This window comes from Chaetura pelagica, unplaced genomic scaffold (genome assembly GCF_000747805.2).
Source record: "Chaetura pelagica isolate M959 unplaced genomic scaffold, ChaPel_1.0 scaffold123, whole genome shotgun sequence".
Classification (NCBI taxonomy): domain Eukaryota; kingdom Metazoa; phylum Chordata; class Aves; order Apodiformes; family Apodidae; genus Chaetura; species Chaetura pelagica.
Genome location: NW_009953295.1, coordinates 4,360,024 through 4,378,521, shown reverse-complemented (window position 1 = coordinate 4,378,521; position 18,498 = coordinate 4,360,024). Strand labels below are relative to the sequence as shown.

Genomic DNA, 18,498 nt, shown 5'->3' with positions numbered 1-18,498 from the left:
AGGGAAAGCAGGAGGGGAAGACAAAAGTGATAAATCCCTTCTTTTCAGTAGAATTGTCCACTTCTGTTAAATCCTTTTGAATTGAAGTGGGAGGTTTCTTTTTCGCTAAATCTGCCTGAAGGAGCTTCTAACATTGCAGATATCTTACCAATGTTGTTAGTAGCCTTTAAAGGGCTACTAGGGAGTACACTGCTCTTGAAGTATCTATGCAGAAACTTCCTACATGCTTCCTTTGGGCAAATAAGTAATGGATGTTTTCCTTTGCTCCCCACCCCCCTTAACGTACTGCCAGTTTCAAAGATGTTATATCACCACAGCACAGATGTAAATTTGCACAAAGCTATGAAAGCATAGCTCATTTCCCCCAGGCAGCATTCTGCATTCTTTTTTTGTCTGTCATTCCATATTTCTGCTACACTCAGGCTGACTTCTCTTTCCAAATAACTGTCCATTCCAATCCACAAATTTTGGCAAAAGTCACTTTTTTTTTGGTTGTTGTTGCCATCAGCTATCTGAAGGACAGTTGGGGCAGAGGTTGCTAATTTATCCAAAAGGTTCCCACTTGATACAATATCTGAGGGAAGTTGAAACAAACTCTGTGTCCCCTCTATGTATAATCAGTTTAAACTTGTAAATTCAGGGTTCATTTCTGTACGACTAAAGACAAAAATTCACTAAAATGTGTGGCTTTCCCTGGATGTAGCCTAAGCACACTGTAAAGATAAGTCTGTAGGGTACGATGTTGTCAAATGCAATATGGGAAGTCTGGTTGAAAAGTAAATGTTTAAAGGCATTGGCCAACATTTTAAATAAAGGACATGCTTTTCATCATAGTACTGTGGTATACTTCCCTGGGATATGTAAGTAGTAACTGCTCAGAAGAGAAGTAGCAATGACCTTCAGGTTTATTGTGGGCCTTATTCCAAAGGGTGAACTGTGAGGGCAGCCTGATCACAGCAGTACAAACTTTTCCCTTCATTTTCCCATATACCCCAAGGCTTTGGATTCCTCTGGTCCTAGCCCACACACATTTGCATGTTTTATTTATGTTTGTTAGCCCCAAGTAGCCATGTTCTCAGGACACAGCTGAGAAGTAGTATGTGCAGCAGCTAGATTCAAATCAGCATTTGCCAGATTTTCAAAACTCAGTGTTTGTGTTGGGTTTTACATCAGTGTTATTCTAGGAAACAATGCTGTGCAATACTCAAAAGTTTCCTGTATCCAGTTTATTTTTTCTAGAAAATACTGCTTTGGGGAGGCTTTTTATTTACTGTGGAAAATTGTATTGTCCCTTCAAGGTTGCACCCAGCATTCTTAACACTATTTGGTTGTTGTTTTTCTGTTGTTGTCATTTTTAAAGGCTTCTGGCTCAATTACATGAAACTGAGACTGCCTTTGATGAGTTTTGGATCAAGCATCAGCAAAAACTTGAGCAGTGTTTGCACCTTCGGAATTTTGAACAGAATTTTAGAGAGGTGAGAACTTCTTGGTGGCAATCAGTATTTGGTAATGCAGAAGTTATTGAGAAGAAAGTACTTCTCACTCTTGGTTTTGCAGCTCTGGTGTGTGCTTGAAAACTTTCTCCAGCCTTCTTCTTGTACATGTCCTTGCCTGACATCCTGCTATCTTTACTACCTTGAATACTTTCCTATAGAGACATATTTGCTTCTCTTCTGCAGTCCTATGATTTTTTTTTTCCACAGGCCAAGCAGTGCCTAAGTATTCAATAACTTCTTTGAAACCTGTTCTTCACCACAGAAGCATAAAATGCTGGCTGCAAACCTTTCATCTTGCCAATAGGCCCTTTTCTGGAACTAAGACTTACCTAAACCTTCTGGATGAAATGTTTTAAGTCAGACTCCAACGCTGTGGGTGGGAAGCTGCAACCACGCTGTTAGAAACTGGGCGGAGGCTGAATTAGGATTTTTACAGCCAGTTCCTGATCTCATGTTAGGTTAACTCATACTCTTGATGGCACCTACAGTCATTTTGCTCTAGTTCAGCTGATCTCAGAGCCCCTGTGGCTCCATGGGAGCAATGCTCATAAATCTTCTTACAGGTGTGTGTCTGTCTGTCTCATGACCAATTGTTAGGGTGAGGACCTGTCCCTCACATTTTGTGGTTTATGTTAATGTCATTTTGTATTATTGTCATCTGGTAAAAGCAAGATCTTAAATGTTTCCTGAACATCAGTTTTCCTGCATTTTTTTGTTTCAGTGCCAGGAAACAGGATTACTTCACTGCATTTTCTTTGTATTTGTTTTCATTTTGAATTGAGGGTAAAGGTAGGTTCACAAAAAGTGATTTGCCTCTGTGCTCCAGTAACCCCTAATGTGAGTCACCTGACTGGAAATTAATAAATGAGCCTCCAGAGAAGTGGAATTATCTTCATTGATACAAAACTGTGCCTCATTTTAGGTCAAAGCAGCTTTGGATACCGTGTCCGAGAGACTGTATGCTTTCACAGATGTGGGAAACAGCCTTTCACATGTGGAGCACATTTTGAAAGATCTTGCCAACTTTGAAGAAAAATCATCTGTAAGAACTCTGCAAGTCTCTTTAATTTCTAGTACAACAGTGCGTGTGTGGAGGGAAACAGTATTTGGTTATTGGATTTATCTTATGAGCAGAGCTTAAGCTGACAACAGAGCAGAATCAGTGTGTAAAGTAACGTGCAGAAGGAATTTGAATCAAGTCTTTAACCACTGGAACAGCTCAGTTTTCAGGCATCTCCAATAAAGACCAGAGTGACCAGCCACAAAGTCGCTTTGTTTGCTCATGGAAGAATTGCATGAAGTATCTGCATAGCCAAGTTTTGCACTTAGTGATCAAGGGCCACTTCCATTCCTATTAAATTCACTTATGTCCTTAAATCTCAGAAAGGAGAAGGCTGTGTATTGAGTGTACAATATGATGAAAGATGACCAACAGAAACACACTCTGAATAATGCAGAAAGGGTACCTTATTTTGATCTGTGCTTCACAGTAAGTATAGCTGTTTAAGTGAGGTCATTACTCTTGAGGCTGAGGTGCTGGAGTTGGGCATTTTTAAATTTTGGGTTCCAATTGCTGCTGTACTCCAACTTGCATGCATACGCACAAATACACGCTGCTGAATAACTAAAGCATAGAAGAACTCATAGGGTTTCCTTCACAGAGGCCATATGATTAAAATCATTAATGGTTCTGAAGTACTCTGATACAATCAAAGGTGGGGGCATAAAAGTTCGTAGGCATCTTGGAAGACAGGAAATCACTTTGATTAAGCAAGGCAGCTGTTCACTAAAGATGTATTCTATATCAACATGTGTCTTTCACTGCATAAAAATAGTTTGGGGTTTTTTTTGTTTTTGTTTGTTTGTTTGTTGGTTTTTTTCACTGATGTTGATCCAAGGAAGGATGTACCTAAATCAGTGCTTGTTTTCTTAGGAAACTATAGCAAAAGCCAGAATGCTAGCCTCTGAGGGTGATGATTTTATTCAAAGCAATCATTATGCTGTGGACTCCATTATTCCAAAATGCAGTGAACTTCATCATCTCTGTGACGCCCTCACTACTGAGACAGAACAGAGGAGGAATCTTCTTAACAAGTCTCTAGAACTGCATGGCTTACTAGAAAAGGTAAATTTAATGTGAAACAGTTGTTTCCCATCTTGTTTGCTAAAACCTCAGTAAACCGGTTGTCATAATGGCAGTTAAAAATATCTGGGTGTGCTAGAAGAAGTTTTCTTCTTAAATAGCTGAATACATCACAAGGAGAGGTATGAAATGGTTTAGATCTCTTAGTGTTTGATACTGACATCAATGCATTCTGAGCCTGTTTTTTTCTCTGTTTCTAGTCTATGAAGTGGTGCGATGAAGGAATTTATCTGCTGGCTTCGCAGCCAGTAGACAAATGTCAGTCTCAGGATGGTGCAGAATCAGCATTACAGGAGATTGAGAAATTCCTGGATACTGGTGCAGGCAATAAAATCAAGGAATTGAGTAAAATTTACAGAGAATATGCACATATCCTCAACGAGGACCTAAAGGTACCAGAAGGTGTTTATGTGTATGGGTCCATTTGCTAATTTTAGGATTGCTGTCTTGCATGGCTGTTGCTAACGCTAAATAATCACCACTAGGAGTTATACCTGGGAACTGGAAAGCCAACACAGTTCCCTACCTGCAGTGGTAGTCTTGTCATATCTTTGGAAAAGCAAAAGGTTTCAGATCTGCTTAATAACTACTTCAATTGTTCAGGTAGTAGGACTGCTAAAAAAAATAAAATCTCCCAAGTGAGTATTTGAAATAACTTTTTAAAGTAGAAAAAACATGCCTGTCCCTGATCTTTTTATGATTTGTGCTTTGTAACTGCTTTTTTGTTATAGAACTTCAGAATATATTCCTTTTTCCTCTTGGTTGATCTCTTCATGTAACAGAACCATTAGACACTGTCAAAAAAACTTTCCTATATATATATTTTTTTTTTTTTCATTGAAACTTGAACCCTACTGGTTTCTCTACAGCAAGCACACAAAATGTTTTATGAAGTGATGTTCCAACTTTTAAGTATACTAAATGACTGTAAATTATGCCTTGTTAGGAGTGAAGAGTAGGGTAATATTTTTATATGAGGTATAAAAGCAATTGCAATTTCAAATCAATGTGCTGTAATGGCAGTGTAGCTTGTTGATAGGTCTCTGATGGATTATTTTATTTAATTATTATTATTATTATTTCTGTGGCAACGGTAGGAACATGTCCAAAAGGTTTTCCAGAAGCAAGAAAGTATGGAAGAAATGTTTCAAAAGAGACAAGTGAGTCTTAAGAAACTGGCAGCTAAGCAGACACGTCCTGTTCAGCCAGTTGCACCAAGACCTGAAGCCTTTGTAAAATCTCCTTGCACCTCTCCAGGTAAGTAACTGTGGTAGCCTTTAACTAATTTTTTGTGCTATTCTGCGAAACTGGAATAAACTTTCAGCTGTATTTTGTGGTTGCAGAAGCATCTGTGTGAGATCTGTTCAAGTTCTAACTGATATTTGAATCTGGTTTACGTGCTTAGGTCTTCAAAGAGACTACGGATCCAACTCAGAAAGCAGTGCCATTCGGAGGGTAAACTACAGAAAAGGAAAGGTAATCCTTTTTCTTTGCACATGCTGCTTGGGAAAGTCGTAATACAATGGAATGGAATATTCAAGGGCTTTGGGAAAAATGAGGCAATTCCCCTGAAAAAGTGATGGTATTGCCTCTCTCAAAGTAACTCTGGTGAAGCAGTCATGGGGTTTAAATAGAGGCTCCTTTGTCACCGGGCTGGGTATGAGGGAAGGTAAATAGTTGCCTATATTAGGAAAAATGTTAGGGGCAGCAAAATATAAAATCTGTGAACAGGAAACATTTATTATTTGCCAGTAGTAATTGGCTACTCTTAAAACTGGCAAAAGTGAAGAGGTAGTTGATGTTGGCTCCAAGACAGCTTCACTTGACCTAATGGGTTGCCGTTCCCAATTGGGGATGGTCTTCCTGCCCCGCCTCCAGCAAGGAAAGTAGCCTGACAGCAGCAGCAGAGACAAATACTTTCCCACTGGGTTAGAGAGTTGAATCAACTCAGTGCAGGTTCAGCAAGACACAATGCAAGGAGGAAGGCAAGACCGTGTGACCATCAGGGACAACAGCTGGAGAAAAGGCTTGGGTGAAAAGAGGATTGAAAGCAGGACCTCTTCTTTCTTTCAGCAAGCCATAATTAGGTCAGCTGTTATGGTAGAGGTTGGAAGAGTGAACTTCTCTGTCAAGTTAGGAAGTTACTAGAAAGTTAGCACAGTACCTCATTTTTAGCTTGGAAAACAGACTAAGGCCAGCGTTGCTTCCAGGATTATGCTGATGCTCTGATGTTGTCTACCTGGAAAGTGGCCTTGAACCATGGTCTTTTCTGAGCTGGCCTTTCATGGAGGACTCTCTTTCTCTAAATGTTCTTGTGTGCTTCAGGACCTCCCAGTTGACTTGGAATATATTTTTTTTTTCAGTGTTCTTGCAAATTGCTTTAATATTTAATGGTGTACAGTCTTGCCAGTGAAGATGCATACAAATAAAGCTGAGCGCAGAGCTCTTTATCTTAGTGTTTTTCCCCCCATCTGTAATGGTGTGATGATTATTTTTCTTGTTTCCTTCCTTCTTTAGAGTGAAATGACTGAACTCCATCAAAGCAGAGGAGGATCTACAATGGATGATGAAGAAAACCTAGCTGTGTTACGGCAGTAAGTATATTTTGATAAACAAAATGTGTTTTCTCTGATTTGGCTCTAGCAAAGGCTGAGCTTGGCTGAGAATTTGGTAAGACAAGTATGCTACTCTGAATTAAGCCCCTGTGCTTTTTGAAATGCATCGGCTGTGCTCTCAAGACAGGGGAAGGTATTTCAGTATGTCTGCAGCATTCTTTATAGTTTATATAGTATAGGACTCTAGTCTGTTGTGAGGTGCTGTGGCTAGGTGATGCTATATCAGGATACCTATGTATGTTCATTTTGGAGATGACAAAATGAGTGGTAAGCCTGTTGTAAATCTATTGGAAGTTTTGGTCTCCATGCTTCAGAAGACTTTGTCTTTTGATTTTACCTTTTTAGTCTCTGTTTTCTTAAATGTTATGAAAAATCACTTATAGAAAAACTAAGCAACATTGCTTGTTTTAAAAAAAACAACTTAGTACCACCCACAACTATCTAGCAGAGCTTACATTTCTCCTGTAAACTGCTATCGTTTCACTGTTACAATCATGTGTTAAACCATACAAAATCACAAGGGGCGGAGGCCAGGGGAAGCATGCTTGCTAGACCATTAAGGAAAATAAACTTAAAGCAGCATTCTGGTGTTTAAAGTGTGCCCCAATTAGTGTACCTCTAATTTAAAATTTAAAACTGATGTGACTTTAAGTTTCGTAGGCAGCTCTAACTTCATCTCCTGTAACACTTGCACACACAGCGTAACCAGGTTTTGAATGTACAATGATAAAATACTTCACTGCTTCACTTCAGTTACTACAGCAGTCACTGAAAATGCTAGATTTTACTTTTTTCCTGTTCAAACACATATTCAAAAGTTTTTAAATGCTGTTAAAATACTTAGTTCTCAATAAGGATGTATAAACTGTTGACAGAAATATCCATTAAAAGTCTTGTTTTCCCTTACCTGGAAGTTGTTCCTTTACTGTCTGAAGTGAAGTAGAAACACAAAGTTCATGTTGCCTCATTACTTTGCATAAGTGAATAGGCCTGCCTTACTTGTCATTCTTTGTCTACAGACATGTGATTAATGAACTTATTGAAACCGAACGAGCATATGTGGAAGAACTTCTCTGCGTTCTTGAGGTAATAAATTTCACCATGGCTGGTAGTGAATGTCTCTCTTCCATTTCATGGATGCTCTAGTGCTTACCTTATCTCTGTAATGCCTCTGCTTGTCCTGCCAAGCAGCGTGATCCTTACATCTCTCTTCTCTAATCTTATTTTCATAGAGACAGGAATGTGCAACTTCTTTTCTAGGAACATTCATGCAGCTAAGATTTTGTATTAGAAAACACAAAGTGGGCAGAAAATAAGATATGTCTGACTATTTAGGTGACACACAGTGAGATTTGTAATGATTGTTAATTCCTGTAAATGTTCATTCTATTGTCTTGGGTCAACTCCAGAAAGGTTGTGTGTCGCACAGGAATATGAATCTGCATTGAGAGAATCTTTAGTCAGAGGAGAAAACTTGTCTCTTGCATCCCTCTTGGCATATTTTTAAGTGGCATTTGAAATGTCTTGGGTACAACTGTGGCAACATAATGTCTTATAATATAAACATAATATCTTATAATATCTTAATTCAAAATTCTAAAGGAAACAAAGATGTTCCCTTTACTCCGCACTTGTGAAGGCACAACTTCAGTACTGCTGAGTTGCTTGGAGAAATTTGCTGCAGTGTTCTGTGTTCTTCCTCAAGTTTAAGTATTCAGACCTGGATGCATTTTGTTGCAGTCACATTTGACTGTAGGAGATGATGAAATTGCAGACAACTGAGATTGAATGGTTTTAATCAAGATGAATTGGAACTGAGCCAAGTGCATACCCTTGGTGTCCATGCCAACGTTAAGCTTCCAAATAGGAGCTATCAAGTTATGGACTGGGAGTGATGATTTCTGAGTACGTACCTTCTGGGTATTGAACTCTGGTCTTGCTTCTGCCTAGTTTGTCCTCAGCTTCCCATACCATTTATGTCCTGGATCTGGTCCAAGTGCTAGGCAGGGTGGTCACATCTAACGTGTGTTTTGTTGCAGGGTAGGCCTGGAGTAGACCTTAAGGATCACTTTATTCCCTGCTGTTGCATGCCATGTAATCTGTACAGTTCTGTTTATAAAATCAAGACTTGAATAATGGGAGGACTTTTGGTCCTTACTGCTGCTACTGGAGGGTTGTTGTAGAATCTTTCTATTCCTCTGGTATTACTCTTGTTTTGCACAGAGTATAGTGCAATCCTTGTCTTGCTAGGCCGAGCTGTCTTGGTTTTCTGCCAATGTGATAGACTCTCCAGTACTCTGATTGTGCCAGGCACACTTCTCTGTGCCTCCTTGCTATTTAGGATTAATCTCTCTTGAACTTGGATGAGTGGGACTGCCAACAGTAATTCTGAATCAAATCCTTGCTGAGGAATGGTTCAGTGGCAGTCTTCCATCTTTTGAGTAATTCTAGCTTTTAATCTGTAGTTCTGGCTATCTCCCAATTCTTTTGTTTCTCCTATTAATCTTCCCCTCTTTCCTGGAAAATAACCTGATACTCCTTTGTACAGACAGTGTCTCCAATCATATTTAATTGCCACATGTTTTCTCTCTGCTGAGGATGCCAATAGAAAAAAAAACCAAGGTAGTTATCAAGACTGATCACTAGGAAACTCCTATAGCTGCTCTTATCCAAGCTTGATAGTTTTCCTTTCATTAATAAAGACAATCATCTTATTTTTTAGTCTGTGAGATCCAGTAATTTTTATTGGGGAAAAATATTGGCCTAGTCTATTTATAGCATTGTATTCAACTCCTTTTTCCATTTACTGCCATGCTTTTAGAACAGCTTTCAAATGGAGAACTAAGCAAAGCCTCATGTATTCTTAAAGTAAGATTAAATTATTCTTGTGGCTCCATAGGATGTCTTTCCCTCTCCTTTCTTAAAACATAAGTAGTACATATGTAGTAAAACATGAAGGATTTTTTAATATTAAATTTTAAAATAAGTACTACGTCAGACTGAAGTGGAAGAAAAATATCAAAAGCTTTTTGTCAAAGCTTTTTGCAGTTCATGCATTTGTTCTTTCAGAATTCCAGAGTACTGAGCTCTCTGGTTTGTTTTCACCTCATTTGGATTACGTACCTCTTCTTTAGGCCACTCCTGACTTTGCTGGTATATTCAGCATCATCTTTTCTTCAAGTGGAAATGCATCATTCTCTTCATGCATCTCTTCACTGCATCTAAATGGGATGGTGGCTGAAGTGCTTATTTTCCTGTTTGTTTTTTTTAAACTCCATTTTCTGTAAATTCTTTTCATCTTTTTTAAGGTTCTACCACTTCTGTGGGTTTTTTGTTTGTTTTTAAATATTCTTTTTCAGATTGTATTTTCCTGTTTGGAAGGAGAGATACAGGAGAGGGACCAACAGTTAGCTATCTATGAGCTCCAGCATTTTTGCCTATACTGATACTTATTTATTTGTTTGTGGTGTTTAGGGACAAATAGTCATATTTTTAAAGGAAAGCTCTGATTTAAAAAAACAATAACAAAATCTCATCATAATCCTATCCAAATGCTTGAATTCTTCAGGCTAGCTGACTTTACCAGCTAGTTCCCCTACCTTCTGCAGTTTGAAATTGAAAATCTTGGTTGTAGGAGCTCTTTTGCTTATCCTTTCATTTAATTTGTCAGTTGCTTATAATTCAATGCAGTTTATTATATTGAATGTCACTAATGCAGTAACCACATTATTAGTGATAATTGTGTTTTTGAAAGAGAGGGAGAGATCTAATCCAAATCCAAAGTAGGTTGCATCGTTTTTCTTTAGTGCTTGATTCACTAAGAAATCAGTTTACATACTAGACCATTCTTGCCGTTTTTTCCAATGATTGATTTGGACAATTTTGTTTGGGTTTGGGATTTTGGGGGGAGATTTGTTTGGGTTTGGTTTTTTTTAGTTTTTTGGAAGCTCACTTAATCACAGATTAGTGACCTGCGGACCAGAGAACAGTCGTGGGTACCACCCATGTACTCTCTTTCCTTTATCTGTGTCAGAGAGACAGACAAGAGAATGTAGCCTTACATGACAGATGGAAGGTGTCAGAATCTAAAGTTAAGACTTTTGATGCCAAAGTTAATTACAATGTCTTAAAGATAGAATTTGCAGCTTAATACTTTCTGTTACTTGGCAGAAATAACTGCAGTCAGTTTGTTCCTTCCTACTAATAGCTAAGATTAGCATGACCATTTGTGTGTGTGCTAGGATTGTGACTTCAAACACAGGAGTGTAAAGTCTTACAGAAAAAGTGTGAACTATAATTAGTTAGCAGTATGGGAAATAAAGAGCCTTTGCTTGGTGGAAATGATTGCAAGCTTTGTTTCATCCTTGTTTAAATAAAATGACAGTAATTATTTGAGTGTCTTTCTAAAGAGTAAAGTTGTGTCCTACTTGGAATGAAAGAAAAACAGAATTTGTGTACTTTTTTCATTATTACTGTTGAAATCTTTCTTTGCTATCTATCAGCCTGCAGGCATCCTGCCTTGTCAAATGAGGTAAGTACTGCAAGTCAAGCAATTAGTGTGCCTCTCTCCCATGTTGCAGGGGTATGCTGCAGAGATGGACAACCCCTTAATGGCTCATCTCATTTCACCAGAACTCCAAAATAAGAAAGACATCTTATTTGGAAATATGGAAGAAATTTATCACTTTCACAACAGGTGAGAATTTGCGTTCAGGTCTAAAAATAGCATTCAGATGGGTTTCTTATACTCTTAGTGTGATTTAAATTGCTAAAAGATGCTTACTGAGTCCCACCTGCCTCTCTGACATGTCAAAATTCATATTGCATGGAAGAAGAAGAGCAAAATATCTACAAAATATAAGCAAGGCTGTATGAAGCATTATTTAAAAGTTTGCAGTACACAGGTAAAATTTTGGACTGTGGTCCTCTTCCTGAATAAAGATATTTGGATCTAGTTACAAGCTAATTAAAACAAGGTTTGGTTTGGGGTTTATTTTATTTTTATGAAATTTGCTGTGTAAAGTAAATTACCTGAAACCACAAATTCTAAACCCTTATATCTGGTTGGGGCTGTTTAATTTTAAACTAAGGTGACCTCTCTCTGAAGTTTGAATCTTTGCAGCTAGAAAGGTATTTCTTCACACAATAATATTTACATGGGTAGAAAATAAGTGTTTTTAAACAAATTGAGCATATTAAATAGTTGTATCATATTCAGGCAAAACTAGACTGGAAGTTTTGCCACTGATTTTTTGGGTGGGTTTTTTAGTAGTTTGGTTTTTTTTTGCTTGGGGATGTAGGGTTTTGTTGATTTGGTAGTGGTTTTGGTACACTTTAAACTGTACAAATTCTGCTACTGAATACATAAAGCAGAGAAACAAAATGCTCCTTGTCTCCTGGATTTTATTTCAGTTGTAGTAACAGTAAGCTAAAAGAAATTGGTAAAAATGTTTTACTTTGTTGTCTCTTTTTAAGTATATGATCTTAGAAGAGTTTTGTAGTATGGAATTACAGCTCTATTTCCAAAAGTTAAAAAATTGATTACAAGAACGTGAACATTTGCTACAACTTATTTAATGTGTGGTCTAAGAAAATATTCTTCCTCATAGAATATTCTTGAGAGAACTAGAAAACTACATGGAATACCCAGAATTAGTAGGACGGTGCTTTCTGGATCAGGTATGTGTCATCTTATGCTGGCATTTTGTTCATAAGCCCCTCTAGGACTGCAACAGGCAAGAGGGTTTTTCACATAGCAGTTGCCACTACATCCCCTTTGTTTGTCTTGAACAGGTAACAGGTTGAGAATATAGGTGGTACTTGAGAGTTGGAGATATTTTTCTGCTGTGTGAGGTAATTAATTTTCTTAGAAGAAGCTACTACCTTTTTGAAAGATAACTGCTTTATTAAAGTGGCAGCTAGGAAAACATGAAGAGGAGTCATATACTGCATCATTTAATATCTGGGTTAACTCGCTTTGATTTCCCTACTGGATTCTGTTGTTTTATACATTTCTGTTTATTTAAAGCCTGCTATTCAAGGTAGTAAGTCCAAAATACTTTTATTGTGAAAATAGGAAGCTATGTCAGAATTAAACTTTTTAATCTGGGACATATAAAGCAGTGAGACTCAGCCATTGTATACAAAAGGTTAAGTAGGAATATGTTTATAGAAATCAATCTCTTGTGTTTGTTACCTATTGAAATTGTTCTAAAACTCCTGGGAGGAGCCATCTCTCCCCCTCCTACTGACTGGCTATATCCATGGAAATGCTGTTTCCTAGAAGTGAGGGACTTCTGTGCCTGCTAGTTCCCTACCTAATCTGTCCTTTATAGCTACCATCACATTTGCAACAGTCTTATTTCCTTTTGCTTTCAACAAGTACTGAAGTCACACTTGTTAGTTGCTGAAGGGGTAAGAGGCAACCAGCTCCTTGGTGTCTACCTCACTGCAACTCCCAGTGAAAAACACAATCATAAAATGAAAAGGTATCAAGAAAAAAGAGCAAAGACTTTTAAATAAGTTGCACAGAGGGACTCATGGTTGGGCATTGATAAGAAGTGTTTATCATATTGTAATAGAAGTATATTTGTAAACAAACATATCCTTCTTTGTAAGGTGCTTAACATTCAACTGAAATAAAAATTAACAGGAACATCTTATTCTGATGCTCCAAGTACAAAATCAGTAGAGATTTACAAAATCAGTGATTTTGAATAATTGGGTTTTTTGCTTGGGATGCCACAAGCAATTGCAATCTTTTGTTGCTGGGGTTTTTTTTGTCTTATTGGTTATGAAAAAATCTTAAGAACTTTGTGTCTTAAAGTCACAAGAACGTATTCATTTTTTTGCTTCTCTCCCCAATTTCAGATGGAAGATTTCCAGATTTATGAAAGATACTGTCAAAATAAACCTCGATCTGAAAGTTTGTGGAGGCAATTTTCAGATTCTGCATTCTTTCAGGTATGCTTGCTTGAGTCTCTCTAAGATTTGGAAGGGGGTTGGGTTGCTGTTTGTTTTGGCTGTTTTTTTTAAACCTCATCATTTATGTCAAGAACAACTAACAGAAATATTGATTAGAGTACTGATGGTATCTAACACTGATTACAGGAATGTCAAAGAAAACTTGATCACAAGCTCAGTTTGGACTCATACTTACTGAAACCTGTTCAAAGAATAACCAAATACCAATTATTGCTAAAGGTATGTGGTACTAAACTAGAATGTAAGTATATTTTGTGCGTTTTTTGTTTGTTTGTTTTTTAAACGCTGCTTCTCATCCTGCTGGAGAGAAACCTAAAAGTTAGTAGACAGATGTATAAATGGGAGCAGGGAAAAATCACAGTCTATCAACTTTCAGCTCAGTTCCTTTCTCTTTCAACCCAAAAGCCGCTATTAGGCAAATGTAACCACACAGACACCTTGTGTAATTTCTTTTGCTCTTTTATTTCTGCTGAAAAGAAGAATGAAAAGTTGATACGGGGAAACAGATGTACTGAGAAAACTTTGCAACAAAGAAAAGAGAGTATCTGAAGTGCTTACTTGTTACTCTGCAGTTATAGTCACCTCATGCCCTGCTGGGTTCTAGGAAATGTACTTAACTGAGAGCACTGTATGGTATTTTTAGGAGGGATACCATTGTGGTTTACCTTAAGCTTGCTATACTGAGAGATCAAAATGAGAATAATATCCTATTATAAATTTTAAATTGAATGTCTGAGTTTTTGCCATGTTTGAAGCTGGTTTGTTTAAAGAAACATTTCCTGTATAGACACACACGTCAATAACTTTATTTAACAGTAGTTTTAAAAATTTACATTGGACCAGATTTACTGTTGAGTTAAAACTGTGTTAAAGTTAACTGCTTTTAAAGAATTAATTACATTAAGCTTATGTGAAGAGAGGAATATTTGAAAGTTTTTTTATTTCAAGTATTTTTAGTTCGTGAGTAAATACTTGTTCTCATATTGTGAAGTCCGGAGAACCCTATGTGAACTTGCTGCTATGCTTGTCTGCATTATACTGGAAAATGCAGCTTTATCAATAAGCCTCTTAGAGAAGAGATGCCTTTTTAAATGTGTAGAAAATGCTCAATACAGTAGGTTTAAATCTGTTACTACTGAGGATTTCCAGGCCTCACTGTATTTCAAATAATAAATGAAACTTGCCTATGGTTTTACATTTGTTCACTTCTACAAAGTAACGGATATAAAAAGTAATAAATTTGAGTGTTTGCAGTTTTTTAGCAATTATGATGAGAAATGTTGATAAAGGTAGTCTTGTAAAACTCTTTAAGTAGTTCTTATAAAACATTTAGATGAACAAATATATTTGACTAATTAGCAGCAGAGATGAGAAGTAAAACTTTAAGCTCTTCTGAGTTCTAGACAATATTTTACCCCCTAGATTATAATTTTATAAAACTTTATTGAATAACTTTAAAAACTTTAAGTGCCTACTTTAAGAACTTGAATTCAGTGTTAAAATTTGAATGTTTCTAGTTATTGCTGTTTCCAGAACTAAGTATGTTGCCATTCCCTGCCCCCTCAGGAAATGCTCAAGTACAGTAAAAACTGTGAAGGTGCTGAAGATCTTCAGGAGGCATTAACTTCTATACTGGGTATTCTCAAAGCAGTTAATGATTCCATGCACCAGATAGCCATTACAGGCTATGATGTGAGTAGCACTATTTCTACTTATTTCTTAATTGATTTTCAAATATGTCTTAGATATAATTACAGCATAGCACCTACTGTGTATTAATGAGAAGAATGTTTTACAAAATTACCTTTAGATTTAAGTGTGCAATGAAAATAATGGTAAATGGATCTCTCTGCACTCTTCAGAAGTTTTCCTGCTATTAATATTTTGCTCTGTCTACCAAGTGTTTTTCCTCTGATCTACTTGATTAGAAACGGAAAATCATCATGAAGGGTCTGGTTTAGGCTACTACCAAAGGGAGTCACTACTAAGCTTTTATATTCATGTGTAAAACTACACCTGAAATTTCCAGTTAAAAAAACCAAAACAAAAATGTAAGGAGCTTTGCAGCTGAGTTTTGAAAACAAAACAAAAACAACAAAACAATTTCATGTATTGCTCCTCCTCCTCTCTCTATGTGCAGATCTTTGCATCCTTGCTACTGGTACTCTTGACTGTAAAATCCTCCCTGAACAATGTTGGGGAGAAAGAAAACTAGGTGTAAGAATCCACCACTGACTTGATTTTTATTACATTTCTAAACCCAACGTGAACTGTGATTTGAGAGATCCTGTGGAACAACAGAACTTGTAAAGACCTGTTCAGAGCTTGTGTTTTACTCTGATGTTATCTCTTTGTAATTATAAATATTTCTTTTTTGTTGTTGTTGAAGGGAAACCTGAACGAGCTGGGCAAGCTTTTAATGCAGGGATCCTTCAATGTCTGGATTGATCATAAAAAGGGTCACTCGAAGGTGAAGGATCTGGCACGTTTCAAGCCGATGCAGCGACACCTCTTCCTCCATGAGAAAGCTGTGCTGTTCTGTAAAAAGCGAGAGGAAAACGGAGAGGGATATGAGAAAGCACCTTCTTACAGCTACAAACACTCCTTAAATGTAAGATACCAAGAAGTCCAGTAAAGTTGAGGTACTGAGGACTTAGCCTGTAGTAATACAACATTCTAGTTTTTTTGTCAGTAACGTTGTTTTGATAGTTTTTGCACTGGGAACTTCACCCTTTTAGGGCAAGCCTAACTGGTGCTGCAGCTCTGTGTTACTGTGTGTTTTTGTCTGTTAGAGAGTTGGGGTAGGGGGAAATTATCCTTTGATAAAATGCAGACCATGCTATTCTAGCTGAATGGCATTAACCACACAGAAAATGTAATAGTGCGTAGAGCAGGGTGATATAAAATAGATAAAAGGTGTGGTGGTCTGGATTTTATAAGATGCTTTGTATGTCAGTCTCAATTTATTGTACCTAAACCTTTCCTCCCTCTGAGATTGCCAGGCTGACACAAACCACTAAATGTCCTGCATCCACTACAAAGATCATGTGTTATTAGCTATTATTTTCCTTGAGTAAGAAGTCAAATGTGGCTTTGCTTTTCAGAATTATGGTAGCAAAGGACATCAGTAGCCATCTGCTTCTGTTGTTATCATAATGGCAATTGGATAGGTCAACTTCTGTTCTCTTTGCTTCCAGATGGCAGCAGTTGGAATAACAGAAAATGTCAAAGGTGATGCAAAAAAATTTGAAATCTGGTATAATGCAAGGGAAGAAGTTTACATCATACAGGTAAATAACATGCCACTGCCTAAAAAAAAGAAAGGAGGAGGAAAGAGAGAAGGGGAAAAAGGAGTCAAACTATAAGAAGATATGAGTCTTTTTTCCTTTATTATATTACTAGTAGACAATGATGTGGAAATGTATAAACAACAAAAAACCCCACACCAACACCCAAAAAAACCCCAACAGTGAACAGGTTAAGTCATAAGGCAGTTTCTTACATTATGTATTTCAGTTGCAGAGTCTTCTGGGTGGAGACAGAAAATTAAAATAATGTTTTACCAAATCCATGGGGGATGTTGCATACGCTATTGCTTTTCCTGTCACTGGAGCAGTGGTTTGCTAGGAGCTGGGGTTTGATTGTAGCACATGCACAGCCTCTTCTGCCTTGGCCTGTTCCAGTTCTCAGAGCTAGTTTCTGGTCACTGAAGGACTGGAGAGGGGACTCTGTCTGTCCCCCAGGAAGGATTCCTCTAAGGCTGTGCTTTGGCTTGCAGCTCTTTGTGTACTAAGTACTCTGTGCTTGATGATTAATTATATTTATTTTTGGGTAGGCACCAACCCCTGAAGTTAAAGCTACTTGGGTAAATGAAATAAGAAAAGTACTGACAAGTCAACTGCAGGCATGCAGAGGTAAAATATTTTGCATATATATATATATACACGTGTGTGTCTTTTAAATCTGTCTTCTCTTTGAAGTTTAAAACCTGCCTTATATATGTCTTCACTGCATAGGACTGTAAAAATGAAAAGCTCAAATCACACATCAATTTAGTAATGATTTTTCTTTATTCCATCACAGAAGCTAGTCAGCACAGAACACTAGAACATACACAAAGTTTACCTCTACCAGCATCATCTTGTACAAGGTTAGTATGTCTGTTATAAAACCTGTCTGGCTGTCTTGGAAATACACTAAATGCATCCACTTTGCAGTTATTCATTACTCCTATTCTTTAATACTGGCCCTTACGTTTTAGGGGGTTTTTAGGTCTCTTCCCACTCCAAAGCCCTAAAGGTTGGTGTTTATATATCTCCTAAACTGTTAAGTTGAGCAGCAGCGTCACAAGCTTTCCCAGTTGACAGAGAACAGCACAGAAAAGTGATTTTCTGCACCAGCCAAAATCCTGGCAATATTACGGTTCCATTTGTTGAACAGCTAATTACATGTTTTACACACAAATAAGTGAGTCATGTGGAACAGCATGTTCCTTCCTTCTATGTTCTTTTCCATCACCTGCATTACATTTTCTTTCTTTCTTTTTCAGTTTCACATTACCTTTTAGTCCTTGTCAGGACATTATCTTTTCTTTGTATCTCCTTGTTTTCCCCCTCTTTTTTTTTTTTTTTTTTTTTTTTTTTTTTTACTAAGTTATGTATTGATTCCTCCACTGTCTCAAGCTCTGAGTGAAGCTTTTCTTTTTCTTTTTCTTTTTTTATTCTTCCCCCTACCAGCCTGTATTTTATTCTGCTGCCCTTCTCTGACACCTCTTTTCAATCCTCCTCTACTAATTTTTTTTCATTGTATGTGTATGTACCCATAAGCCCATGTACTTACATCTTCAGTCATTCCCACATGGTGTGTGCTCAAATATGTGTCAGTAGCTCTCTGCCTGGCACGTTTTATGCATTTACTTTTCACTTGGGGAAAATTTCCCAGTTGTATTGTTTTTGTGGGATGTCTTTCTCCATTCCATTCCCAATCACTCTCGGCACAGAAGGTTTGACTGTAGCTGAGAGGCTGTGAGTGAGTGGAAGTTGTCCTGAGCTGTCTTTTCTCAATGCCATAGTACATGTGGCTGTAGTCTTATTAGAGGAGCCTTCCCCCTTTGTATGTGCTCATGGTCTTTAAATGTTCAATTGCCAATGACTCTTTCAGTGCTGGAAGCTACGATCTGGGAATTAAATAATCAGTGGTTTTCAGCCTATAAAGCTGTATTTAAAAGGCAGCCTGGCACTGAAAGTCATCACCCCTGTTC

At 37.4% G+C, this 18,498-nt stretch overlaps 1 protein-coding gene across 1 annotated transcript in view; it reads left to right on the top strand.

Moving 5' to 3' along the window:
• The window catches only part of MCF2L (MCF.2 cell line derived transforming sequence-like), a 147,185-nt gene that overhangs the window by 121,623 nt on the left and 7,064 nt on the right, over positions 1-18,498 (top strand). Inside the window, exons 9-25 of the mRNA XM_009997916.1 lie at positions 1,361-1,475; positions 2,419-2,538; positions 3,430-3,621; positions 3,840-4,031; positions 4,737-4,896; positions 5,045-5,115; positions 6,157-6,233; positions 7,274-7,340; positions 10,835-10,950; positions 11,864-11,933; positions 13,125-13,217; positions 13,365-13,457; positions 14,805-14,930; positions 15,628-15,849; positions 16,436-16,528; positions 17,074-17,152; positions 17,322-17,388. Of these exons, the coding sequence (XP_009996218.1) occupies positions 1,361-1,475; positions 2,419-2,538; positions 3,430-3,621; positions 3,840-4,031; positions 4,737-4,896; positions 5,045-5,115; positions 6,157-6,233; positions 7,274-7,340; positions 10,835-10,950; positions 11,864-11,933; positions 13,125-13,217; positions 13,365-13,457; positions 14,805-14,930; positions 15,628-15,849; positions 16,436-16,528; positions 17,074-17,152; positions 17,322-17,388 (1,953 nt within the window). The remainder of the gene's footprint in view (positions 1-1,360; positions 1,476-2,418; positions 2,539-3,429; positions 3,622-3,839; positions 4,032-4,736; positions 4,897-5,044; positions 5,116-6,156; positions 6,234-7,273; positions 7,341-10,834; positions 10,951-11,863; positions 11,934-13,124; positions 13,218-13,364; positions 13,458-14,804; positions 14,931-15,627; positions 15,850-16,435; positions 16,529-17,073; positions 17,153-17,321; positions 17,389-18,498) is intronic.